General features: G+C 35.3%; 1 protein-coding gene across 1 annotated transcript in view; it reads left to right on the top strand.

Annotated features, from left to right (window-relative positions):
- LOC136043887 (serine/threonine-protein phosphatase 6 regulatory subunit 3-like) overlaps positions 1-22,690 on the top strand; it is a 67,592-nt gene that overhangs the window by 27,720 nt on the left and 17,182 nt on the right. The window contains exons 6-9 of the mRNA XM_065728904.1: positions 476-589; positions 2,706-2,970; positions 8,942-9,103; positions 21,118-21,381. Of these exons, the coding sequence (XP_065584976.1) occupies positions 476-589; positions 2,706-2,970; positions 8,942-9,103; positions 21,118-21,381 (805 nt within the window). The remainder of the gene's footprint in view (positions 1-475; positions 590-2,705; positions 2,971-8,941; positions 9,104-21,117; positions 21,382-22,690) is intronic.

Below are 22,690 nucleotides of genomic sequence, written 5' to 3'. Positions count from 1 at the left end.
CACCCTGGGAAAAATACAAATTCTTCCTTAAACTTGCCACCTTATTAGATCGCTTCTGTGGCCAGAAATATCAATATGCCAGTTTTAAGAGAAAAAAATGTGTAGTCGATTTTGAGGCCGGGCCCCGGCACTCGGGATGGGGCAGGCTTTATTGATACTCCGCTCGCGTTACGTTGATTAGTTTTAGGCAGTTTTGGATTGAAGTTTTTATGGAATTTTAAGTTTAATTGTTATCTTTTTTGACAGCTTCTGCTAAAATGAGTGAAAAAACTTGATAAAAAATAGCTTAAATATAGCATCATGCCACCTCCCTCCATTCGCTACACTCGCATTGTGTTGATTAGTTTTAGGTTATTTTTGATTGAAGTTTTTCTGGAGTTGTAAGTTAAGCTCAAGTTTTAAGATTTTCGTAGTTTTTGATCCAGAAGAAACCAAGAATTAATACTTAATTGCATTTGTTTTTTCTTTGCTTTAGGGAGACTATTTTGGATACAATTTTAGACAATATTTTTGATGGTCCTTCCTCGGAATATTCAATTGTAGAGGGAATTCAAGTCCCTTTGACTCTTTTGGAAGTACGGCAACGAGCGTAAGTGTTTTTGAATTCATAGTCTCTTTTCTTCTATCTACTTTTGTGGGGAAAACACCGCTGAGAACTCGTCTTAAATATGACTTTCCTTTTAAATGTAAGTGTTTTCTGTTTGTTTATTCTCACCAAAAATAGCCTATAAGGGTTTTTGAGCTCCCTGATTATAAAATATTAGGTTAATTGTTCTATATTGACGTTCAAATAAAAACATAGAATAGAATTTACTTTAAAAATTTCTCTTACAGTATGGCTACTGAATTCGAGTTTTACATCACAAATAGCTTTAGTATATATTACTATTATATTATATTAGCGTATATTATTATATATTGTTATTATATTATTATATTATATATTATTATGTTATTATATATATTATTATATTAGTTTATATATAATATATATAGTATATATTATATTAGTATATAGTATATATTTAATATATATTAGTATAGATTGAAAGAACGTGACCTTTACGTCAAACATAACCCATTGTACAAAATATAAAAAAAAGAAGATGAGTCAAAACTTAATTATAAAGTCAAAAAGAAAAAAATAAATAGATAACAATGAAATTAATGACTAGTTTTCCTGGCTATTATACAGTTCAAAAAAACGCTTGCGATATCTTTCATGTTTAGCGGCGATGGCAGTCAGTTTGGCAACTTTTTGGAATTTCATACGGGACGGTCTGTTGCGGGCGGGAAGGCAGAGTTCGGGGATGATGGAACGTAATCGAGGAACAGACAGGATCTTGGCACCGAAGCGGAGCCACAGGAGGTTCCTTCCCCTGGTCGGTGTTGTGATTTTGAACCCATCTAGTAGATAATGATATGGAACCTTCCCTTCACCATTTAGGATTCTAAGTGCTCGTTCTTGGACATTGTCAATCTATATACTCTGAAGAAAGACTCAAATGCCACACTGGACAAGAACATTTTATCAAAAGTTTTAGAAGGAAAACCAAAGGAGAAGCTTGTTTGAGGATGTTTTAAACATGGGCATCCCACTTCAAGTCAATAGTAATTGTCACCCCAAGTATTTTAATGCAAGTGACAAAGATCTTGGGAGGAGTTGTGTTTGTGAAAGAAGGGGGTGATTTAAAGAAATTAACTATCATAACTGACGATTTATTAGTGTTAACTTTCGACAAAGAAGCCTCCTGTGTGGCATTGTCAAGTAATGTCATAATTGAGCTTTTAATATTTAGTCGAGCTTTTAATTTAATTTAATTTAATTTAATTTGAGCTTTTAATTTAATATTTAAACCTCAAGTACTGACAGGTCGTCCGCATACTTCCATTGCTCTGTGTGGACAGTCATTAGGCTATTAACCATTATAAGGAATAAAATGAGATCCATCAGGGTTTCCTGGGGGATTCTGCTAAGCACACTTTTCAAAGTGGGTGGATATATGACATACGAAAGTGGGTGAGTTTAAGATTGTTTCGTAGTCATGTTATTTTAAATTGAACTTATTCTTCTTTTTTTTTTTTTTTTTTTAGAGCTTAGAAATTTTTTAGCTTGGAAGTATATGATTTACGGAGATTATAAAAAAAAATAATAGAAAAGGTTTTATTCGAAGAGAAATAACCTATACTCTTTTTATAAAAAATGAAATTGGCTTAGAAAGATTAAGATTAGTTTCAAAAACGGGTTTAAATTCTAGAAACTATAACTTAAAAGGGAGATTTTACTTTGTTTTTTCGGAACAAGGTAACAAGTTATTTTGGAAACCTCTGTATTGGTTGTCAAGCTTTTTTGTTACCTTAGATTATAAAATCTTTAGCCAATATGTTTCAAGCTCCAGAGGCTAGATCTTAAACGGGATAAAAAACCTAATTTTTGGAACAAGGTGACAAGAAATTTTGGAAATTATTGAATTTAACAAGTTATTATGGAATATCTTGGCCGACAAGATTCATTTGAATTGTAAAATATCTCAAAAAGATTGGAAAAAAAATATGTTTTATATTGTGACGGGGAAATTTAACGGTAAAACGGTTATTACGGTCAAAATTATTTAATTGTGTATTGTTTTGTTTCGTTTTTTCTTATGTTTTTGTGTGTACAAAAGTTGTATTTTCAATTCCATACATATTTTTGTAAATCTCAGAGCCCAAAGTGAAGCTTCCGAACCGTACTTTCGAAGCGTGTCTCAAGATACATTAAAGGGAATTGTCAAACGACTTGAGAATTTTCATGACGTGCTTTTAAATCCTCCAAAGAAGAGACCCGTGGTGACACCTTCATTCAGCTTTGAAATCCCGTTTGGTGAAAGTAGATTAAATGTTTGCCGTCTTTTAGCAACTATTGTAGATACTATGGATTTTGAAACGCATCTTCGATTGATTGAGCTAAATACCTTGAATGTGATGCTGGTAAGTCCTATTTCTCTGATAATAATGCATTAGTTAAACGTTCAAATGTACCAAAGTAACTGTTTGGGGGTTTTTATTTAGATGCGAGGTTGACCTCGTGAAAAACACCATTGATTGATTCCAGATGGGGGAAATATCAAGTATAACTGCATTAAAGATAAACTGTACAACTATAGTATATAAATACAACCACCAAGGATGAAACTATGGAGACGAAGCACAAGATTGATCAATAAATATAGTACCACAGGTCCATATATCACAGCACCAACGCTTTTTGAAAAACCTAAAAAAAATTGTGGTTCAATAGTCTTGTTTGAACTATAACATAGTGCGTTATTACTTTTTTTTTATAAAATGTTTACACGTGTTACAGTTCAGTTTTTGATAAGTTTGAAGCCAGATAGTTACAAGAAAAAAGAAGGTTTTTTTCTATAATTTTTTTCTATGAATTTTTTTTATAATGTCTGTAAAAATTATAATAATTATGATATAATCCATTTTATATCTAATTTTAATTTTTAATTTTATTATTATTATATTATAATTTTATGTAATTATGACATATAAACTTATAACAATTCCTATAAAAAAATATAATTTATTTTACAAATTAGGAATAATAAGGGCCCTAGTACTAAGCCTTGAGGTACACCAATATTACCTAGAGAGCTAGGGCCTAATACACGACCATTACAGAAAGGTGAGCCCAGTGGCATCAATTCACGAAAATTTAGGGAGAGGGTTGATGCTACTATCGAAGAGGTGCCCTGTTACGGAAGGCCATCCTGCACAATGGCTAGACAGATGCTGTATTCGGGTAATTGGCCGTCAGGTACCCGAAAATTAGACGTGTTAGATATTTACTGGTCAAATTTAAATATTTTTTTGAGGTGTAGAAACTCGTTTTTATGTCACTTGGTATTAACCAAGTGACATATAGCGATCGTAAATTTTGTCGGTCCCGGTTTTGCTACTTTAGGCACTTCCAGGTAAGCTAGGACGATGAGATCTGGCAGGCTTATTAGGGACCAGACCAGATTAAATTAGAAAAGTCATTTTTCCGATTAGACAATCTGGGGGGGAGTGGGGGGCCGGTTAATTTGGAAAAAATAGAAAAAATTAAGTATTTTTAACTTACGAACGGGTGATGAGATCTTAATGGAATTTGGTGTTTGGAAGGATATCGTGTCTCAGAGCTTTTATTTTAAATCCTGACAAGATCTGGTGACATTGGGGGGAGTTGGAGGGGGGAACCTAAAATCTTGGAAAACGCTTAGAGTGGAGGGATCGGGATGAAACTTGGTGGGAAAAATAAGCAGAAGTCCTAGATACGTGATTGACATAACCGGAACGGATCTGCTCTGTTTGGGGGAGTTGGAAGGGGGGGGGGTGTAATTCTGAAAAATTAGAAAAAATTAGGTATTTTTAACTTACGAAGGAGTGATCGGATCTTAATGAAATTTCATATTTAGAAGAACCTCGTAATTCAGTTCTCTTACTTTAAATCCCAACCGGATTTAAAGCCATTAAGGGGGGGAGTTGGGGGGGGGGACCAGTAATCTTGGAAAACACAAAGCGCAGACATCAGGATGAAACTTGGTGGAAAGAACAAAAACAAGTCCAAGATACGTGACTGACATAACTGGAACGGTTCCGCTCTGGATCCGGTGACATATGGGGGAGTTTGGGGGGGGGTGAACCTAAAATCTTGGAAAACGCTTAGAGTGGAGGGATCGGGATGAAACTTGGTGGGAAAAATAAGCAGAAGTCCTAGATACGTGATTGAAATAACTGGAACGGATCCGCTCTATTTGGGGGGTTGGGGGGGGGGGTTTAAATTTGAAAAATCAGAAAAATGAGGTATTTTTAACTTACGAAGGGGTGATTGTATCTTAATGAAATTTCATGTTTAGAAGGACTTCGTAGCTCAGATCTCTCATTTTAAATCCCGACCGGATCCAGCATCATTAGGGGGGGGGGGGAAATATTGGAAAACACTTAAAGCGGAGAGATTAGGATGAAACTTGGTGGGAGGAATAAAAACATGTCCAAGATACGTGACTGACATAACCGGACTTGATCTCCCCTCTTTGGTGGAGTTGGGGGGGGGGGGAATAATTCGGAAAAATTAGAAAAAATGATGTATTTGTAACTTACGAACAGGTGATCAGATCTTAATGAAATTTGATATTTTGAAGGATATTGTGCTTTAGAGCTCTTATTTTAAATCCCGACCAGATCCGGTGACATTGGGGGGAGTTGGATGGGGAAACCGGAATTCTTGGAAAACGTGAAAATTGAGGTATCTTTATCTTACGAATGGGTGACCGGATCTTAATGAAACTTGATATGTAGAAGGATCTTATGTCTCAGATGCTCCATTTTCAATTCGAATCGGATCCAGGGACATTGGGGGTTGGAGGGGGGAAACAGAAATCTTGGAAAACGCTTGGAGTTGAGAGATCGGGATGAAACTTGATGGGAAGAATAAGCACAAGCTGTAGATACGTGATTGACATGCTTGGAACGGATCTGTTCACTTTGGAGGAGCAGGGGGGTGTTGATTTGGAAAAATTGAGGAATTTTTAACTTAAGAATGGTTGACCAGATCTTAATGAAATTCAATATTTAGAAGGAACTCATGTCTCAGAACTCTTATTTCAAATCCTGACCAGATCTGTTGACATTGGGGGGAGTTGGAGGGGGAAACCAGAAATCTTGGAAAACGCTTAGAGTAGAGAAATCGGAATGAAACTTGGTGGGTAGAATAAGCAAATGTCGTAGATACGTGATTGACGTAACCGTACTGGATCCACTCTCTTTGGGGGAGTTAGGGGGTGAGGTTCAGTGCTTTGGCGAGTTTGGTGTTTCTGGGCGTGCTAGGACGATGGAAATTGGTAGGCGTGTCCGAGAGCTGCACAAATTGACTTGATAAAGTCGTTTTCCACGATTAGACCATCTGGAGGGCTGAAGGGAGAGGAAAAAGTAGAAAAAATGAAGTATTTATAATTTACGAGTGGGTGATCAGATCTTAATGAATTTTGATGTTTAGAAGGATCTCGTGACTCAGAGCTCTTATTTTAAATCCCGACCGGCATTAAGTCTCCGATTTTCCTTTTAAATCAATCTATTGATTCTCAGAATTTTGCTAGAGCTCATACCATATGAGCTCTTAACTCTTGTTAAACTTAGTTGACGAATAAAAAAGTTATCAGTCTTGTTAAGTAAAGAAGTTAGTACAACATAGGGGAGAAGGCTTGGGATTTAAAAGCTAAAAAAGTCGTTTTTAAAATAAATACATAAACTAGATAATATCTAGATAATATAATCTAGATAGAATACAAAATAAAATACATAAACTAGGCAACAAGCATTTGACTCTGCTCCTACAAATGCTTGTTGCCTAGTTTATGTATTTTATTGTTTTTGCATATTGTGACATAGTATAGTTCGAAAAGTTTAACACGATAATGAATTATCAGAATTATATCATTTTGTCTTCTATTATATAAAATAATGGTATATTATAATATATATAATTTGATTATAAAGCAATATAGGATTATACCATGTATGTTTCTTTTTACTGTACTGTAGGGACTGTTTGTGGAGAACTGATAATAAGTGCTTTTGTAAGAGCAGAATTTGGCCTTTTTAGTTGAATTAGTTTTATTTGTGCTTTTTTTCATCAAAGAAAGAAGATCTTTTTCAAAGAAGTTTATGTCTCCGATATCCGTCGTGGAGTAGTCCATACATGTATCTTTCGAATTAAGGCTCACTGGTTCAATGCTTCTTACTTCATTTTATGCTTTAATGTTTCAGAATGTCTTGATAGAATATATTCAGAATGATTTGAAAACTTAAAAAATTAAATGAAAATGAAAACTTAAAAGAAACGACGCATTCCTTCCCCCTAGATTTTGAAAAATACATTCTGCTCCCCTCCCCCTAAATTTTTGTGAATGAACGCCACTGGGCTCACCTTTCTGTAATGGTCAGGTATTAGGCCCTAGCTCTCTAGGTAACATTGGTGTACCTCAAAGGTTTATGTGTATCTTGACTTTATATGTTTACATGTTTCAGGATGTCATGAGTGAACATAACCAAACTGATTTAACAAAACTAAAAGTCGCAGGGATTACTTTTCGGGGAAAATGACAATAATCACTTTTTTAAGACGCTCATTGTCCTTTTCATCAAAGTTGATAACATTCTTGGGGCGGATCTAGATCAAAATATTCAGGGGGGGGGGGGCAATGTGAGAAAGACGCCAATAGGCGAAATCTTGGGGGGTGGGCAATGTAACAAATTTTAGAACAAAATTGATTGTAAAAAAAAGAGTGAAAAAAAACAGGGAGAAAGAGAGCGCCAGAAAAATCTTGGGGGGCCAGGCCCCGTCTCCTGGATCCGCCAGGGTAACATTCTCAATTCATTTGGCACGTGGTTAAACTCTTGTTAGGTTTTTGTATAGATAGCAAAGGACTATTATTTGTCAGTGGCGGTTCTGGCCTCCCACCAAATTTCAGGCCAAAATTTAACGAAATTTTCATTTAACAGCAAAATTATTTTCAACTTTTCAATTAATTAATAATTTGTTTAATTATTTTTAATCTGTTATTTAGTTATTTAAATACTATTATTCTATTATCATTGTTTAATTATGTTTTACTCTTTAATTTATTTTTATTTTAATAATCAGTTAATATTTTATTAATTATTTTCATTTATTAATTGCGCCCTATACTTTATTTTGAAAAAAAAATTCAAAAATGATCATAAATGTAGAAACTAAAATTTCTGCGCCCGGGAAAAGTGCCCCCTCTGTCCTCCGACTCCCCTAAAACCGCCTCTATTTGTTGCAAGAAGCACATACCTCCTACATCTATTGCGCAGTAACTAAACGTTATTCATTCAAATTAAGTTATTGGCCTAATGTATTTTGTTTATTTGAGGTATTTTAATGCTGCTGGATCTCATGACAGAATACAACCAGAATGACTTTGAAAAGACTGAATATTCTTACTTATTAGGCACGTTTTTTAAGCTTTGCTTTCGTATTTTGCGTAGATAAAGCCGCGTCTACATTCGGCGTTTTCTCAAAACTGGGATGGAAAGCTGGTAATCTGGATAGTGGAGACCTCTACTGCCGTTCCATTTTCCCGCTTCTGGGTAGCGGAAAAAACCATACCAATAAATGAGCCAGCATGTCAAAAAATAATAATTGTAGATGAGTTTTTTCTGTTTACTGGGAGCCTGATCAAGTAATGAATTTGAAAAGAAAGCCATGGGATCTACCAAGAAATATAAAGCTGCTTCTATAAACTCTCAGATATGGTCAAATGAAGAGACTTTCTCTTCATTTGACTTGAAGATGACTTGATTTAAATATGAAACTGCTTCTATAAACTTTCAGATATGGTCAAATGAAGAGACTTTCTCTTCATTTGACTTGAAGATGACTTGATTGAAATATAAAACTGCTTCTATAAACTCTTAGATATGGTCAAATGAAGAGACTTTCTCACTAATTGAAACCTTAAAGGACAAATTCGATGACCAGAAAACCGGATGGTAAAGCTGAATAGAAAAAAATGGGCAAAAGGTGGCAGTCTACGTTCGCAATGTAGGCTGCTACCTGTAACCCAGATTGCCAGAAAATGCCCAATGTAGACGTTCTCTAATTCAAAGGGAGTTGTACCTCCAATATCTCTTGCAAAGTAACATATCCCTAATTTTTCTTATTAAAGGCTCCTCAGAACAACACTTGTTACCAAGGCTGTATTGGCGGAGAGGGGAGGGGGAGGGTGTATTGGGTTTGAACCCTCCCCTCTGTCATATTTGCAAAAAATTGAACAAAAACACATTTAAACAAGTTCTTAATGCGTTTTTTGTAACCCACTTCCCCCTTCAGCAAAATCCTGGATATTGCCCTTCTTCTTTACGTAATCTATATATTTTAATGTTACAGGATCTCATGGTAGAATACAATCAGAATAATTTTCTCCATGCTCAAGTGGAAAGATGTATGTCCTCTATCCTGCTGAAAGCCCCCACCGCCAATGATGTCAATGCAGAGTCCTTGTTAGAGAATAAGGAGGAGCTTATGAATGGCCATCCTCTTTTATGTCATGTAAGCTTTACTTTCTAATAAAATGAAGACAATGAAATGATTTCAAGAAAAGTAAAGAGCAAAAGTAAGACTTAAAATTAGCAGATAACAGCTTATATAACATTTCAAACATAACGCGAGTCGAAGTCACTAAACAATGAAGCCAAGCAGAAATTAGCGCGAATAATCGTGTCGATATCGGTCAGTAATCTTGGAGACCCCCAATCAAAGATCTAGAGTTATAGGTTCTAGGTGAGAGGTTTCTTGCTACCTTGGAAATATGTTGTGTTAGGTGAATGAAAGTTTCACTAGTTTGATCTGTTTTCACTTAACTAGCGTATTTACCAATTCTTTTGCTGCCCCCTAGACTAGTGGTTCCCAACCAATTTTGAGACACGTCCCACGTAATTATTTCTAAAATCCTGATGGCCCCCTTGTAATATCTAAATTTTGTTGTTTAAATTTTAGGTGTGTTCACCTGAAAGAAGCTTAAAAGACTCCCTGGGTATTTTTTTTCTGGCCGTCCTCAAGGCGCATTCTATTCTAATAAAAATATTGTCTGCACACAATACCTTTTATACAATGTATAATGTCATTGCAATAATGTCATGTATCGTTTTTGCTCTTTAAACGGATTTGAATGTGGCGTCGTTGACATAAAAGAATGTTTTTTTTCTTTTCAAAATTAAGGTTCTAAAGTATAGTCAGAAGGTTGCACGTCCTACCCGTGACCCACCAAAATATTGCTATGTCCTACTGGTGGGTCATGTACCCCGCATAGGGAATTGCGGTCTTAGACCCATAAACAATCTCTAAAAATTTCAAGCTCTTTCTTAGCTTATATTTTTGAATGTCCCGCCATATTATTATTTCGCGAATTTTAGCTAGCAATGTTAATAAGATAACAATTTTGTTTTCTCCTAACTAACAAAAACTGTTTACTAACTATTGGACGGTGGGAAAAAGTCTTATGTTTGTAGATTATAATTTTACCGTATTTTTTTTTAGTAAAATTGCGGCTCTTTAACTCCTACACTCTTCCTGATTTACTTGCTTAAGGAACTTATTCAAGTCTTATTCCCCAGTCTACTGACGTTTAGTATCTAGACGTAGCTACACCACGGGCAAAGTAGTGTTTTACGTGTTAATCCTATTTAGTAATAAGTCCATTCGTTCATTTTACATTGCTAAATTACGGTATATATACTATGTATCATAATTGTTTCCACAAACTTACATAACTTATTAATACCAATAAACCTTCTCTCACTTAATATTATAGGTAGATAGATTGATAGATTTATTTACACGAAAGTTTTTTTGGGCCATAGTGACAACAATCAACAACGAAAAAATGCGACAACAAAACGTAAACTGAAAAAAACACTAAAACTGATTATTCAAGAAAATCTTCACGATGCCTCGTGCCTACCCTGGTGAACCTTCCAATATTATTTATATCTAAATAACATCTACTTTTCAAATTTTCCAAAATCCAGTCTCTCCTCCCGACCTTCCTGTCTAGTAGTTCCAGTCGCAATTCCCTCAATTTCTCACATTCTTCTTAAACAATGACGCATACTCATCCGTCTCTCCAAACATAGGGTAACTGTAAGGAGCATCCCTAATTTTGGTCCTCCCTGAACATTTCCTTCATTCTCCAAGAGGCATAAAATTCCCTCTTACAGGCAAAACCCATTGTAAATCTTCTGCCTAAATCCTATTTTTAGATAAATCTTTTGCCCCAGCTCTCCTTCACCTCCACATATAGCCCCAGGACAAGGTGGTGGCCTTCTCAGCTTGTCCAACCAGAATTTCCTTAGACTCTGACCTATTAGCAGTCCCTACCATCCCTCCTATCCCCTTTCCCTCATTCCGACAGTTTCCTAGCCCTGCACGGTCTAATATATTCTTCACCTGATCTATCCACGAATCCTTCCTCCTATCCTGAAGAATCATTAAAAATGCTTGTTTTCCTAAGCCTATTATCTTCTATCGATGACACTCTTTCCCAATATTTAACCATTCTAATTAGCCTACTGCCAGAAAGTTACTAGCAACTTAGTACACTACTGTCAGAGTACCCTTTGTGAGCTTATTTATTACTAAGCTACAAAAAAAAAAAGTTCAATTAACAGAAGTGAAGAGCTCTAATTTAGCTAGTTCTTGAATCAGATACAAAACAACATAAGCGCTGTAAATGCTTCATATATTTCAATCATTCTTGATTTCCTCCCAAAGTCACTTGAAACATTGTCAGTATCCGCCTTGACATTGCAGCTGATAGATATGTGTGCAAGATCATTCAATCTGCCTCTCCTGTCTTATTTTGAAGGCATGTTAAGCTGCTTTAGCATGCTAAATAAACGCTCTACAACAGGGTAACAGGGAGGATAGAATCAAGAATGAATGCACATTTAGAAAAAAACGGTTGTTGCGCTCATCAAGAGTTTCAGAAACTTTATTAGAGTGATGAGACTCGCTCGTAGACCTCCACTCGGCTTGTCAGACAGTTAACTCAGCAAAGACGGCTAGTCTCAGAGAAACAAAACTGCTTATATTTTCTTAGCTTCGTCACAACCTTGGCTAACACAGCATCAACAATAAAACAAGGGAAGGGAAGTTGGATTTGAAATACTGTACCTCGATGGATAAGAAATCCCATATCGAATTTTTCCCATAGCTGCTTGAGGTGTGGGGGAAAGACAAAGTCTTTATAAAAAAGAGAAGTGTCTCAAGAGGAGAATCACCCACGTTGGCGTTTTGGCATATTGAAGTGGGTGTCACAACACTTTTAGCTGCCTGGGCTTTTTTCGCATGGACCGCCACTTTCCCTGCCTGGGCTGTTTTCAAAAAGAAGGAAAAGCTGCTGCCACTAGCTTTTTTAATACAGACTAGCATAGATCGATATGTTCACAGTAGGTAAGTAGATTCAAATTTTCCTTCTATAGAGCAAAAAAAGTTGAAAGCAGAATCGAACTAACTTTTCAAACAAGAATCAGAGGGAAAATGAAGCTGAACTAAGCAATGGCTGCTACTACGGAATTGGCTTTCGCTATGAGACCTGAATTGGACAGGTTGTCCACAAATCTCTCCAGGACTCCAACAACAGCAGGGAAGAGCTCCAGAAAAGTGACAGTATTATTATGAATTTCAGACCCACCATATGTGACAAAGGTGAATGAGCTTTTGCTTTTTGTATGCGGCAAAGCAGAAGCTAATTGCTCAGTTCGTTTGCGGGAATAGGACAAAACAACGACTTTCTGCAAGTATCCATATAGTATTTGAATCAAGTCCAGTCTGGAGTTATTCACCAGGCAAAGGTATAAATAATGCGAAGCACAATGCATATAAAGGGCAAGTGAGTACAGCTTTTGTATCTCTGCCTGAGCGCCCTTGTACAATCTGAAAATGCTACTACCTCCATCAAAACCAGTTCCAACTAACTTGTTCATGTCTAATTCAACCTCGAATCAGAGTCTAATAATATACATTGCAAGACCTACGTCAGTCCAGTCATTTGCAGTGTTGAAACACAAAAAAAACCTTTCATCCACTCATATCATCATCCAATATCGAAAAACACTTCGCAATTTTTTCTCTATTCAAAACTGCGTCCCCAATAACATTGTCTACACTCTCAGTGATATCATTCTGCACTGGAGGAGACGCATATTTAACACTTTTAGCAGATGATTCGAAATGGTCCCGTAATTTGTGTTTCCGCAACCCATCATCAATCAAGACAACCCTCTGAATACCCCTTCATTTTCAGCACTTTTTGTAAGTAGATCACTTTTTTCATGAAGACCCCGCAGGGCTAGTTCATGGAAACCGCACAATAGAATAACCTGGACAATTGGTCTGAACATTTCTCGGTTTTTAACCCTTTCCTCGTGGTCTTGCAAACTCAATTGCCGGAGCAGTAGCGCTGCCTAAGTAAAGAGCAATATGGGCCACAATTGTTTTTTTATATTTTTATTTTTTAAACCCGGGCACTTCGTATAGAAGGAATTGTTGTAGAAACCTCGAAAAGGGCCCATTCGATTAGAAATTGAAAGGGCCAGTAACCTTTTTGATATTCGAAAGCGATTGGAGGGCAACTAACCCCCCTCCCATGTCCACCGTTTCCCCAAAGACATCCGATCAAAATTTTGAGATATCCATTTTGTTCAACGTAAATGAAAGATCCTGAAATTATGTCTTTGAGGATGACAATTCCCCATATGTACTCAGGGCAAGGGTAGTAATTTATGCCCTGGGACACATAAGGTTTACATAGAAAGGGTGATCGTGTAAACTTCGGAAGGGGCTTATGGGGTGCCCTTTTGAGATTCAGAGTGATGGGAGGGTGGATACTCTCCCCCTCCACACACTCGCACACCTTGTATTTTCCCGAAATGCATCTGATAAAAATTTTGAGATGCCCATTTGTTGTCGTAGTAACTTCGAAAAAGGCTCATTCGATTGGAAATTGAAAGGTCTAGTGCCATTTTTAATTGTAGAAAGTTATTGGAGGCCAACTAACCCCCTTCCTGCGTCCATCATTTTACCTAGCACATCCAATCAAAATTTTGAGATAACCATTTTGTTCAAAGTTTATATAAGGTCCGAAAATTACGGTTTTGAGGATGACAACCCTCTCCCCCCTTCCAGAGCCCTCAGGGAAGGGCTGTAAGTTATGCCCTGGGGGCATATAAGGTACATATAGAAAGGGTGATCGTGTAAACTTTTGAGCTCATTGGATTGCTAATCAGAAGTCCTTGTGCCCTTTTTAAGATTAAGAGTGATCGGACAGTGGATACCCCCCCCATACCTCGTATTTTCCCAAAATGCATCTGATAGAAATTTCGAGACGGCAATTTGTTATCAAAGAAACTTCGAAAAGAGTTTATTCGATAGGAGATTGAAAGGGCTAGTGCCCTTTTAATAGTCGAAATCGATTAATGGGCAACTAACTCCTCCTCACACGCCCACCATTTCCCCAAACAAATCCAATCAAAATTTTGAGATAACCATTTTGTTCAGTGTAATTGAAAGGTCCAGAAATTATATCTTTGAGGATGACAACCCACCCACAGCCCTCAGGGTAGGGGTTGTAAGTTGTTCCCTGGGGGGCATACAAGGTATATATAGAAAGGGTGATCGTATAGACCTTGGAGGGGGCTTATTGAGCTGGTAATCAGAAGTTCTAGTGTCCTTTTTAAGATTCAGAGTGGTCGGAGGGTGGATACCCCTTCCCCACACCTCTTATTTTCTTGAAATGCATCTGATAGAAATTTTGAGATGGCCATTTCATCAATCATTTCTCATCAATATTTCTCAGTATATATGAATATATTACTCGATATACGATAAGTAAAAATATATAACATCTCGATATTTAAAAATGTTAATGGCGATCTTTAGGCTTTGTATCATGACTAATTCAAGAGATATCTAGTCTTTCTTTAATTTAATTTAAAATAAATCTATTGTTTCGGTGGTTTTCCAAATCACAAAAGTAACGACTCCTTTTGTTGCATGTCTTAAAAAAGCAACAAAATAAGCATTTCTCTGTGAAAATTAGGCAAAGAGCTTTTTTTACTGATACGTATAATGACTATTATGAAACAGTTTGTGGTAGTGAATTGTAAATAAGGAGCGATTTAGTCCAAAATTCTAAAAAGAAGAAAATATGATAAGAATTCCTACATCCAAAGAATTTGCTTTTTATGTTGATTCCAAATATATAAAATTCATAAATTTAATGTGATTGATCAAAAGCAACGAGCACGATTTTTTTTTTATATAAAACGGTAAAACACCTCCAAAAAGTCAACTTGATGGAATCTCTGTTTTTTCCATTTAGCGTAATATTTTACTCCAAGTTGGATTAATTAGCTTATTTACGCAGTTCGTTGATTTCATCCCTGAGTTATAGATATTTTTGAGAACTGGTTTGGCAGTGTTGATAAGGCCTATTTAGTTCGTATGGCCCTGTGCAGTGGTGGCTGCACAAGACCACCTTAAATGCACAGGCTCAATTTTAATCAGTTTAAATAATTAAGCTACGCTTATTTATTTTCACGATTGAAGGTTGGAACATTGATAAAATATTGTATTAGACACCAAAAAATTTCTTGGGTGGTATAGGTATCAGCAACATTGATAAAATATTGTATTAGACACCAAAAAATTTCTTGGGTGGTATAGGTATCAGCAACATTGATAAAATATTGTATTACAAACCAAAAATTGAATTTTCAAATGACTGCCTTAAATACTTAAAAAAGGTAAACACAAATGAATACAATCTAAGCTAGTATTGTGGAAAAAAAAGAAAAGTAATGCTAACTTTTTATGCAATTAATCACTAACCTACTAGTTAATTATGAAAAGTTATCACTAGTGCTAAGTTCTTTTGATCCCATTCTTGTAAGGATACTTAGGCAGTTATAAAACATAAACTAAGATAAAAAACTTGCCTTCTTTCAAAACAAAAAAAGAGATTCCGATTGTTTTCCAAAAAAAAATCCAATTTGAAATTTATCCGACGAAGATTTCTTGTGACAGCACAATTCTAAATGAAATTCAAACTGCTTTAGTTTAAAGCGAGGTAACGGAAAGGACTTGATATGGTTTTCTCCGTATACTTACAGCTCAACTTAAAATTTTCGTTGAATTGGTACTGACTATAACTGATAGGTAGTTTTTATAAGTTGGGAGACTTTAGGGAAATTGAAACTTTAGCTATTTAGATTTTTGATGTTTAACACATCTGCAGGCAAAGTAAGCCAATTTGTAAAAATACAAAATAAGAGGGTTAGCTTTTCTCTTATTTTTATGTAACGGAGATAGTGGAAAATTGTTCAAGACACTCGTTGAATCAATGCGAAATTATTATTCCGTTTTTTAATTTGATCCCTTAAAAACTCAACAAGATTGATTTACAAAAAAAGACTTCATTATTTACAAAAAAGTTTATTATTGGTTTCATTATTATTAAGTTGTTTCTTTTAACTTTTGTTGATTACTCATAATAATATCAATTATTTTCTTTACTCTGCTGACGGCATATATTCGCTCTTTACTTTTGTTAAGAAGAACTTGTTTTTTGATTTATTTTGATAAGCATAAAGATTTTTGTACTACAGTAACACGACACCATCTTTCATCATGATAACTGGTTCACTGAGAGTATCTTTAAGGTCAGTACGCATCCAAGCGTCTGATTTGACTCTCTACTGGTCTCTGATTCGGTATATATGGAGCAGTTTTTATAGAAAGCATATTTTTTTGAAGACCTGAACACCAACCATGAATACTTTTGTAGCCACTTACTTTGAAAACACCAACGTTTTATCACTCTGTCCCTGGTATTACAGTTAAATATGTCAGGGAATTTACAGTCCTTCCTGATTTCCAAGGCCTACACATTAAGTGCAATTTTTGTGTCTCAAAAATCTGGTCAAGTTTTATCAAAGGACTTCAGAACAATGCCAAGCAAGTTGATTATGGGTACAATGACTGAGATGTCTTCTGAATGTTGTCGATTTCATGAAAGGATTATTAATGCTATGGCTTAGAAATTATTTTAATGTCTTAGGCAATTTAACTTGAAAATTTGGTATAACTCACAAATTTTGAACTGAAGAATTTAAACATTTTTTCGCGATTTAAACACAAAATAAAATATTTTTCAATCCAATTGCCAATAGGTATCACCGTTTTTGTTCGTTTTTGTTCAAAATGGCCACAGGCCTTCCTCCTAAGTTCTCTTCCCTTTTGGCTTATTTGACTTTTTTTTAACACAGGAGTTCTGTCGCCCTTTTCCTCAGACCATGACCAAAAAAACATCTTAATTCATATTCTTACGTTTTATTGAAATTTAACTGTATTTTTTAGCCTTAAATTCCAAAATAGGTTTTCAGTTCTTGTAAACTTTACGGCTGTATAATTTTTCACGTGTTTTATATTTTATCTGATTCTTACGCTAATTCAAAGAGGAGGTAGGAGAACCAAGACCTCAGAGCCACTGTTCTCCTCTCTTTGCAGCCCATAGAAGAAAGGGCTTGGTTAAAAAAATGGGCTAATGAACCAAGGCCTCAGAAGATAGGGGACAAAAAACGCAAATATGGTCTTCCAGCAATCCATTCTTGTATACCTAGATTCATCAACAATCTTCCTCTCTTATTCAACAAGGATTTATGACATAATGTTGTAAAACGAGCAACAATTTCGCAAGCCTCTTTTTTCAGTTTAAATTATGAGATTAGAAAGTTGGTAATTAAAAAGCTGCCACTGTAATTCTAGTTCTTGCATCTGTCTTCATTTTACTCCATCTTTCCCAAGAAATTAAGAAGTCCTCCCCTTTCTGTGTGTTTTAATTTTTAGGGGAAAAGACCAATTAGACGATTAGTACATTGATTTCCTAAAACTACTAAGTGAATAAATATCTGTAAAAAAAAGTAAACTACTCCGCTGTGAAGCGTAGCATCTCCGATGTAGTTACGGACTTACGGCGGACGCTTTATAACTAGAAATTTTTTTAAGAAGTTCGTAACTTCTCTGAGGTGTTAAAGAGAGTTAGTGTATATTTACGGGTAGGATTTACAAGTAAACTATTCTATTAGAATATGAAGTGCAATAAGATATTTAAACCATTTTTGGGTTTTCATGTTGGTCAACAAAGTCGACAATAATTGTAAATCTGCACCCTAAAACTGATCGAAACGATTAGCGTCAATGCAATGTTCTTATAGGGCTAATCTGTTTCTTTTCTTAATAATTAATCTTTATCCGTCATTGAAATACATGAAAAAAGGGAAATTTTCATAAAGATGCAATAAAAGATGCAAGAATTTGTTAATAATCCCTCTTAATGGAATGGTTTTGCCAGGAATGAGATCAGCCAAGTACCTTCTACCCTTGTATCAACAACTGGAACAATAGAACTCAAAGCACCATCTTCATCAACTACGGGCAGTGTTTTTGAAATAATATTATAAAAAGACTTTAGACAGTTTTGCTTCCCCAGTAAGATATCTGTCAATATATATTGCACTTTCTTTTTAAATATCACTGAGTCACGTCGAGTACTAGCAACAAATACTAGCAACGATACAATACAACACTAGCATACAATACAACAATACACTAGCATACAATACTCTAGCATACAATACTAGCAACAATACAACAATACAATACTAGCAACAATACAAGTACAAAATACTAGCAACAAAGCTTACACAGCTTTCAACCTGATCAAATGCATTCAAAATAGGTATGAAATAAGTATAACTAAAATAACTAAAAAAATAATAAACTTATAGATAATAATAACTTTTAAAGATAAAAAAAAATAATAACAACTTATACAATAATAATAACTTATAAAAAATGTAAAAAATAATACTAACAACTTATAAAACAATAATAATTTATAAATAATAGTACCTTATAAAAAATATAAAAAAATATAATAACAACTTTTAAAATAATAATAACAACCTATAAAATAATAACAACTTATAACAAATGCAAAAAAAATAATGGTAACAACTTATACAATGATAATAACTTATAAAAAAAATAATAAAAGCGCTTGCCGGAGTCTTGAGCAGCGGGAGGGAATGACCAAACGAGTGACAATTCTCGGCCAAGGACATGAGAAAGATCTTATAACAGTTCAAAATAGAGATGAAACCTTTTAATCGACAGTGAACAGATACAAATTGTTAACTGGATAGTTCGAACACATATACAGTGTTCATCATTAGCAGTAAAATTTACTGCTGATGATGAACACTATATATGTTCGAAATATCCATTTAAAAATTTATATCTGTTCACTGTTGATTAAAAGGTTCCATCCCTATTTTGAATTGTTTTACTTTCGTCATGGAAAAGCTGCGTGGTCTCCGAAGTTATCTACGAGAAAGATCTTTAAGAATATAGGATCTAGACCTAGAAAGATATATAAAATTTTTTTGCTTTGCTATCATGCCATCCAAATATACAACAAAAATTCAAAAAGGATTGCTAAGAGCAAGACATTAGACTCTTAAAAAAGATTCTTTTGGATTTTGTGAGGAGCCTGGGCCCTCCTCTAAATACGCCACTCCTTGACGGGCTGGATTCGTATTTGGAGTCAAATTGAACTCTAAAAGAGTCTTTTAGGGAAAATATCTTCGGAGCAGTTTAAAAGTTGCTTTTTTCGCGAAAAAGAATTCTTGTTGGGAATTCTAATTTTTTTAGACTCCCTGGTCTCTTAATCGTCGAATGCCATTCTTGAATTATCTCGATCACTCGAAACATTCTCGAATTGTCCAAAAAAGTGTCGGATATTATTTTTCCTGAATTCCATAATTCTGTTAACCCTGTTATGACCTCTACCGAAGATTATTAGATTAACCTCTCCTAGATGTATCGTATTGTTGCAATGAAGAATTTTATTTTAGTGCATTTGAAGGCCCGTAGATAATACTTTTTTTCTTCGATCTTCTTTTTTTCCTTCTTTTGTCTTGCTTCTTCGGGCAGCGTTATTGGCTTTGAAATACGCGTATATCTAAGGGATATTCGAAAAATGTAAAAGTTTTTTTTTTCATTTTTATTAACAACGTTTTGATTTCGGCTTATTTATTCACAAACAGAAAAACAATTTTCACACAATACAAATACTGTACTTGGAAAAAACTAACATTTTTGCTTGCTTGCACCATAAATACTAACCAATGACGTTACTTTAATAACCAAAAATATTTTAAAAACATTACAATGACATAACAACACTTAGTCTAACACAATAACAAAAAGAAGAAGAAAAAAGAGCAAAACAACAAACCAGACTCTTTCAACAGTATCATTTCCATAACACACCCACGCGACAACCCCCCTACCTTCCCGCATCCCTATATTTCATTATAATCTTTGTCAAGTACTTCTACAGGGGGTATTTGTATCCTTTTAGCCCATTTTTGAATAAATCTGGTGGTCCCTCTAAGAGTAATATTTTTTTCTGTGTGTTTTTCTTCACCAGGCCTATTAAAATGGATGCATTTCAACTGTTCTTTCAACTTTTGAAAATAAACAAATTTTAGAAGGAGCTAGATTTAGGCTATAAGGTGGATGTGGCAGTAATTCCCACGGAAATTGTCTTAGAATCTGTTCTTGCAATGCGGGAAGAAAGTGCTCAGATGTAGTCGCCATTGAAAAGAGTTCCCCGATGGAGCTTTCCTTGACGCTCTTTAGCGGATTCTGCTCTCGTTTTTCTTAAGATTTCCGCATAATATGCTCTTGTGATAGCTTTTCGACCTTTCTAAAAGTCTACTAGAATAACTTGTATTCAGGGATCTACAAAATGATTGGTGCAACCATGTTGACAGAAATTTAGGTTTTTCAGATACATCTGTGTATACATTTTATGTATACTTATTTTTTGCCTATTCTCTGCAATTTCTTGAAAAGCTAGGTAAGAAGTGTTTTTGTTTGGCTGCCATTTAAACATTATTTTTACTACTAACAACCCACTACAGCACCAAGCCGCCCGAGGCCAACACACTTATGGACGCTCCCCCTCCATCCTAGTCTGTTCAAAGCCTCTCTATACCCTCCCAGGAAGTTCCCATTTCCCTCAAATTTTTCCTTACGACGTCCTCTCTCTCCATTTGTGGACGACCTACTTTTCGTTTGGCCCTAGACGGTTTGTCGAAAAGGACAGTCTTGGGCAATATTTCATTCTTCGTCCGCAGGACGGGTCCTAACCGTCTCAATCCTTCTCTCCTTATAGCACTGGAAAGCGGGATTGAACCCCGCTTTTCGTACAGCCTACTGTTTTCATACGGTCAGCCGGTCGGGTACCCAAAACAGTCTACAAGAAATTTCTCTGATTATATCTAATTATTTGTATAATTCTTTTTATTATTTTTACTATTACTATTTTATTTGTATTTTTATTTATTTAATGTGCATTTTATTTGTGTAATTTAATGTGCTATTAAGCAATTAGAGTTAGTCTTTAACTTGGTAATTTAGGTAATTTTATTTGATAGGTTCTCCGAGATTGTCGACTGGTTGAGCGAATTGTCACCGAATTTGGGACAGAAGACAACCATACCAAACAAAGACAGAGTTATGCGTGTCACCTTGTTTGTATTGCAAATTGTATCAATGGGGGTGTAAATGGAGGTGTTAATGAAAATCGAATTCGTTTAGTTCTGGGTGATCTCCCTGAAGCGGTTAGAGAAAAATGGACAAATTTTCTTGAAAGTACCCTTAAGCAGATTAATAAACAAAATGAACTTCTACCAATGGAGGTGAGTATTCATAAACCTTTTGAATCAATTACAAGTTAATTAGGTTTAATTTAGGATATTAGCTGACTTGGAACGTTCAGAAAGTTACCATCTTAATATCGTGTAATTGAAGGCTGTCAACTATTATAAGTTAACTATTATAACTATTATATAATAAGTTTAATTATGGCTTCTCGAGATAAAAATCGAATTTGTAATATGCGATGTGGAGGGTGCACTTTGGCTCACCCTTGTAATGTTTATATTTTACGTTTTCTGACTTACTGTCTCAATTTTTTCGCACGGTTTTTAATAGTTGGACAAACTCCTGCCTCCAAACCAGAAATGATTTTCTGTGTAAAGTTCAGTAGATAGTATAAAAATCAGACTTCGACCCAGTGAACTTCAAATAAGAAAATTATATCGAGAATGTTATGCATGGGTCCCTTGTCAAACAGCAGTAGAAAAGTCTTGGATAAATAAACAAAAAAAAATGCGACAAGCTCAAATCTGCCTGCTGCAAGGTGCAGGTGGTAGATATAGACAAGAAATTAATACAGATTTGCACTGCTCTGCTGGCCTCAGGTGGCCTTGTTCCGCGATTAGTTGCTGTAAGTACTGCATTATTTTTCTTTGTCTAAGTAAGAAGGGTAATTCAAGTTTGGCGTAAATTCTGGATTTAGGCGATGGGGTGCAGTTTTAGCGTCCTTATTTTTGAAATTATTTTCTTAGCGCCACAATGCAACACTATATTCAAACTGTGGAAGCTCCAAATCGTCCCTAAATTTAACCAGTTAGAGGGAAAAACAAAGGATTTAAAGGTGATTGCTTTGAATGTCTTAGATTTGAGTTGTAACTAAGCCTGTGTGAGAACACAGCGTAATGATACAGACTGTCATCATCGGCATGTGGAAATACAAATGACCGTTTTTCTTTTCTTTTTTTCTTTTTTTTTGGTAACATATTCAGGTAAGACATTTGTAACTTATTTTTGTCCTCCTGAAGTCTCTTTTCGGAGTTCTATTTTTCTTTTTCTTTTTTGTTATATCCAGAATTTCGTCCTAGTTAGTCAGTTTGACTTCAGTTTAAAACCAGCTTTTGATGGCCTTCGCTTCGTCCCAGCTGCTGAAAGGGGAATACGATTATGTATTTTCTATTATTGGTGAATGAAAGATCGAAAGCCGAACTAGCGTGCGATGACAAAATAAAAAGAAAAAATTTCAACAAGAAGAAGAAAACAAGGGGTCTACGGCTAGTAAAAGGAAAGGAAAACGACGAAACGACATGCAGAAAAGCACGAAATGCACGAAATGGTTTTTGTGCATTCACG

The sequence above is a fragment of the Artemia franciscana genome, chromosome 2, assembly GCF_032884065.1.
Source record: "Artemia franciscana chromosome 2, ASM3288406v1, whole genome shotgun sequence".
Classification (NCBI taxonomy): domain Eukaryota; kingdom Metazoa; phylum Arthropoda; class Branchiopoda; order Anostraca; family Artemiidae; genus Artemia; species Artemia franciscana.
The sequence above is the reverse complement of the archived record's forward strand: the minus strand, read 5'-3'. Positions and strand labels throughout refer to the sequence as shown.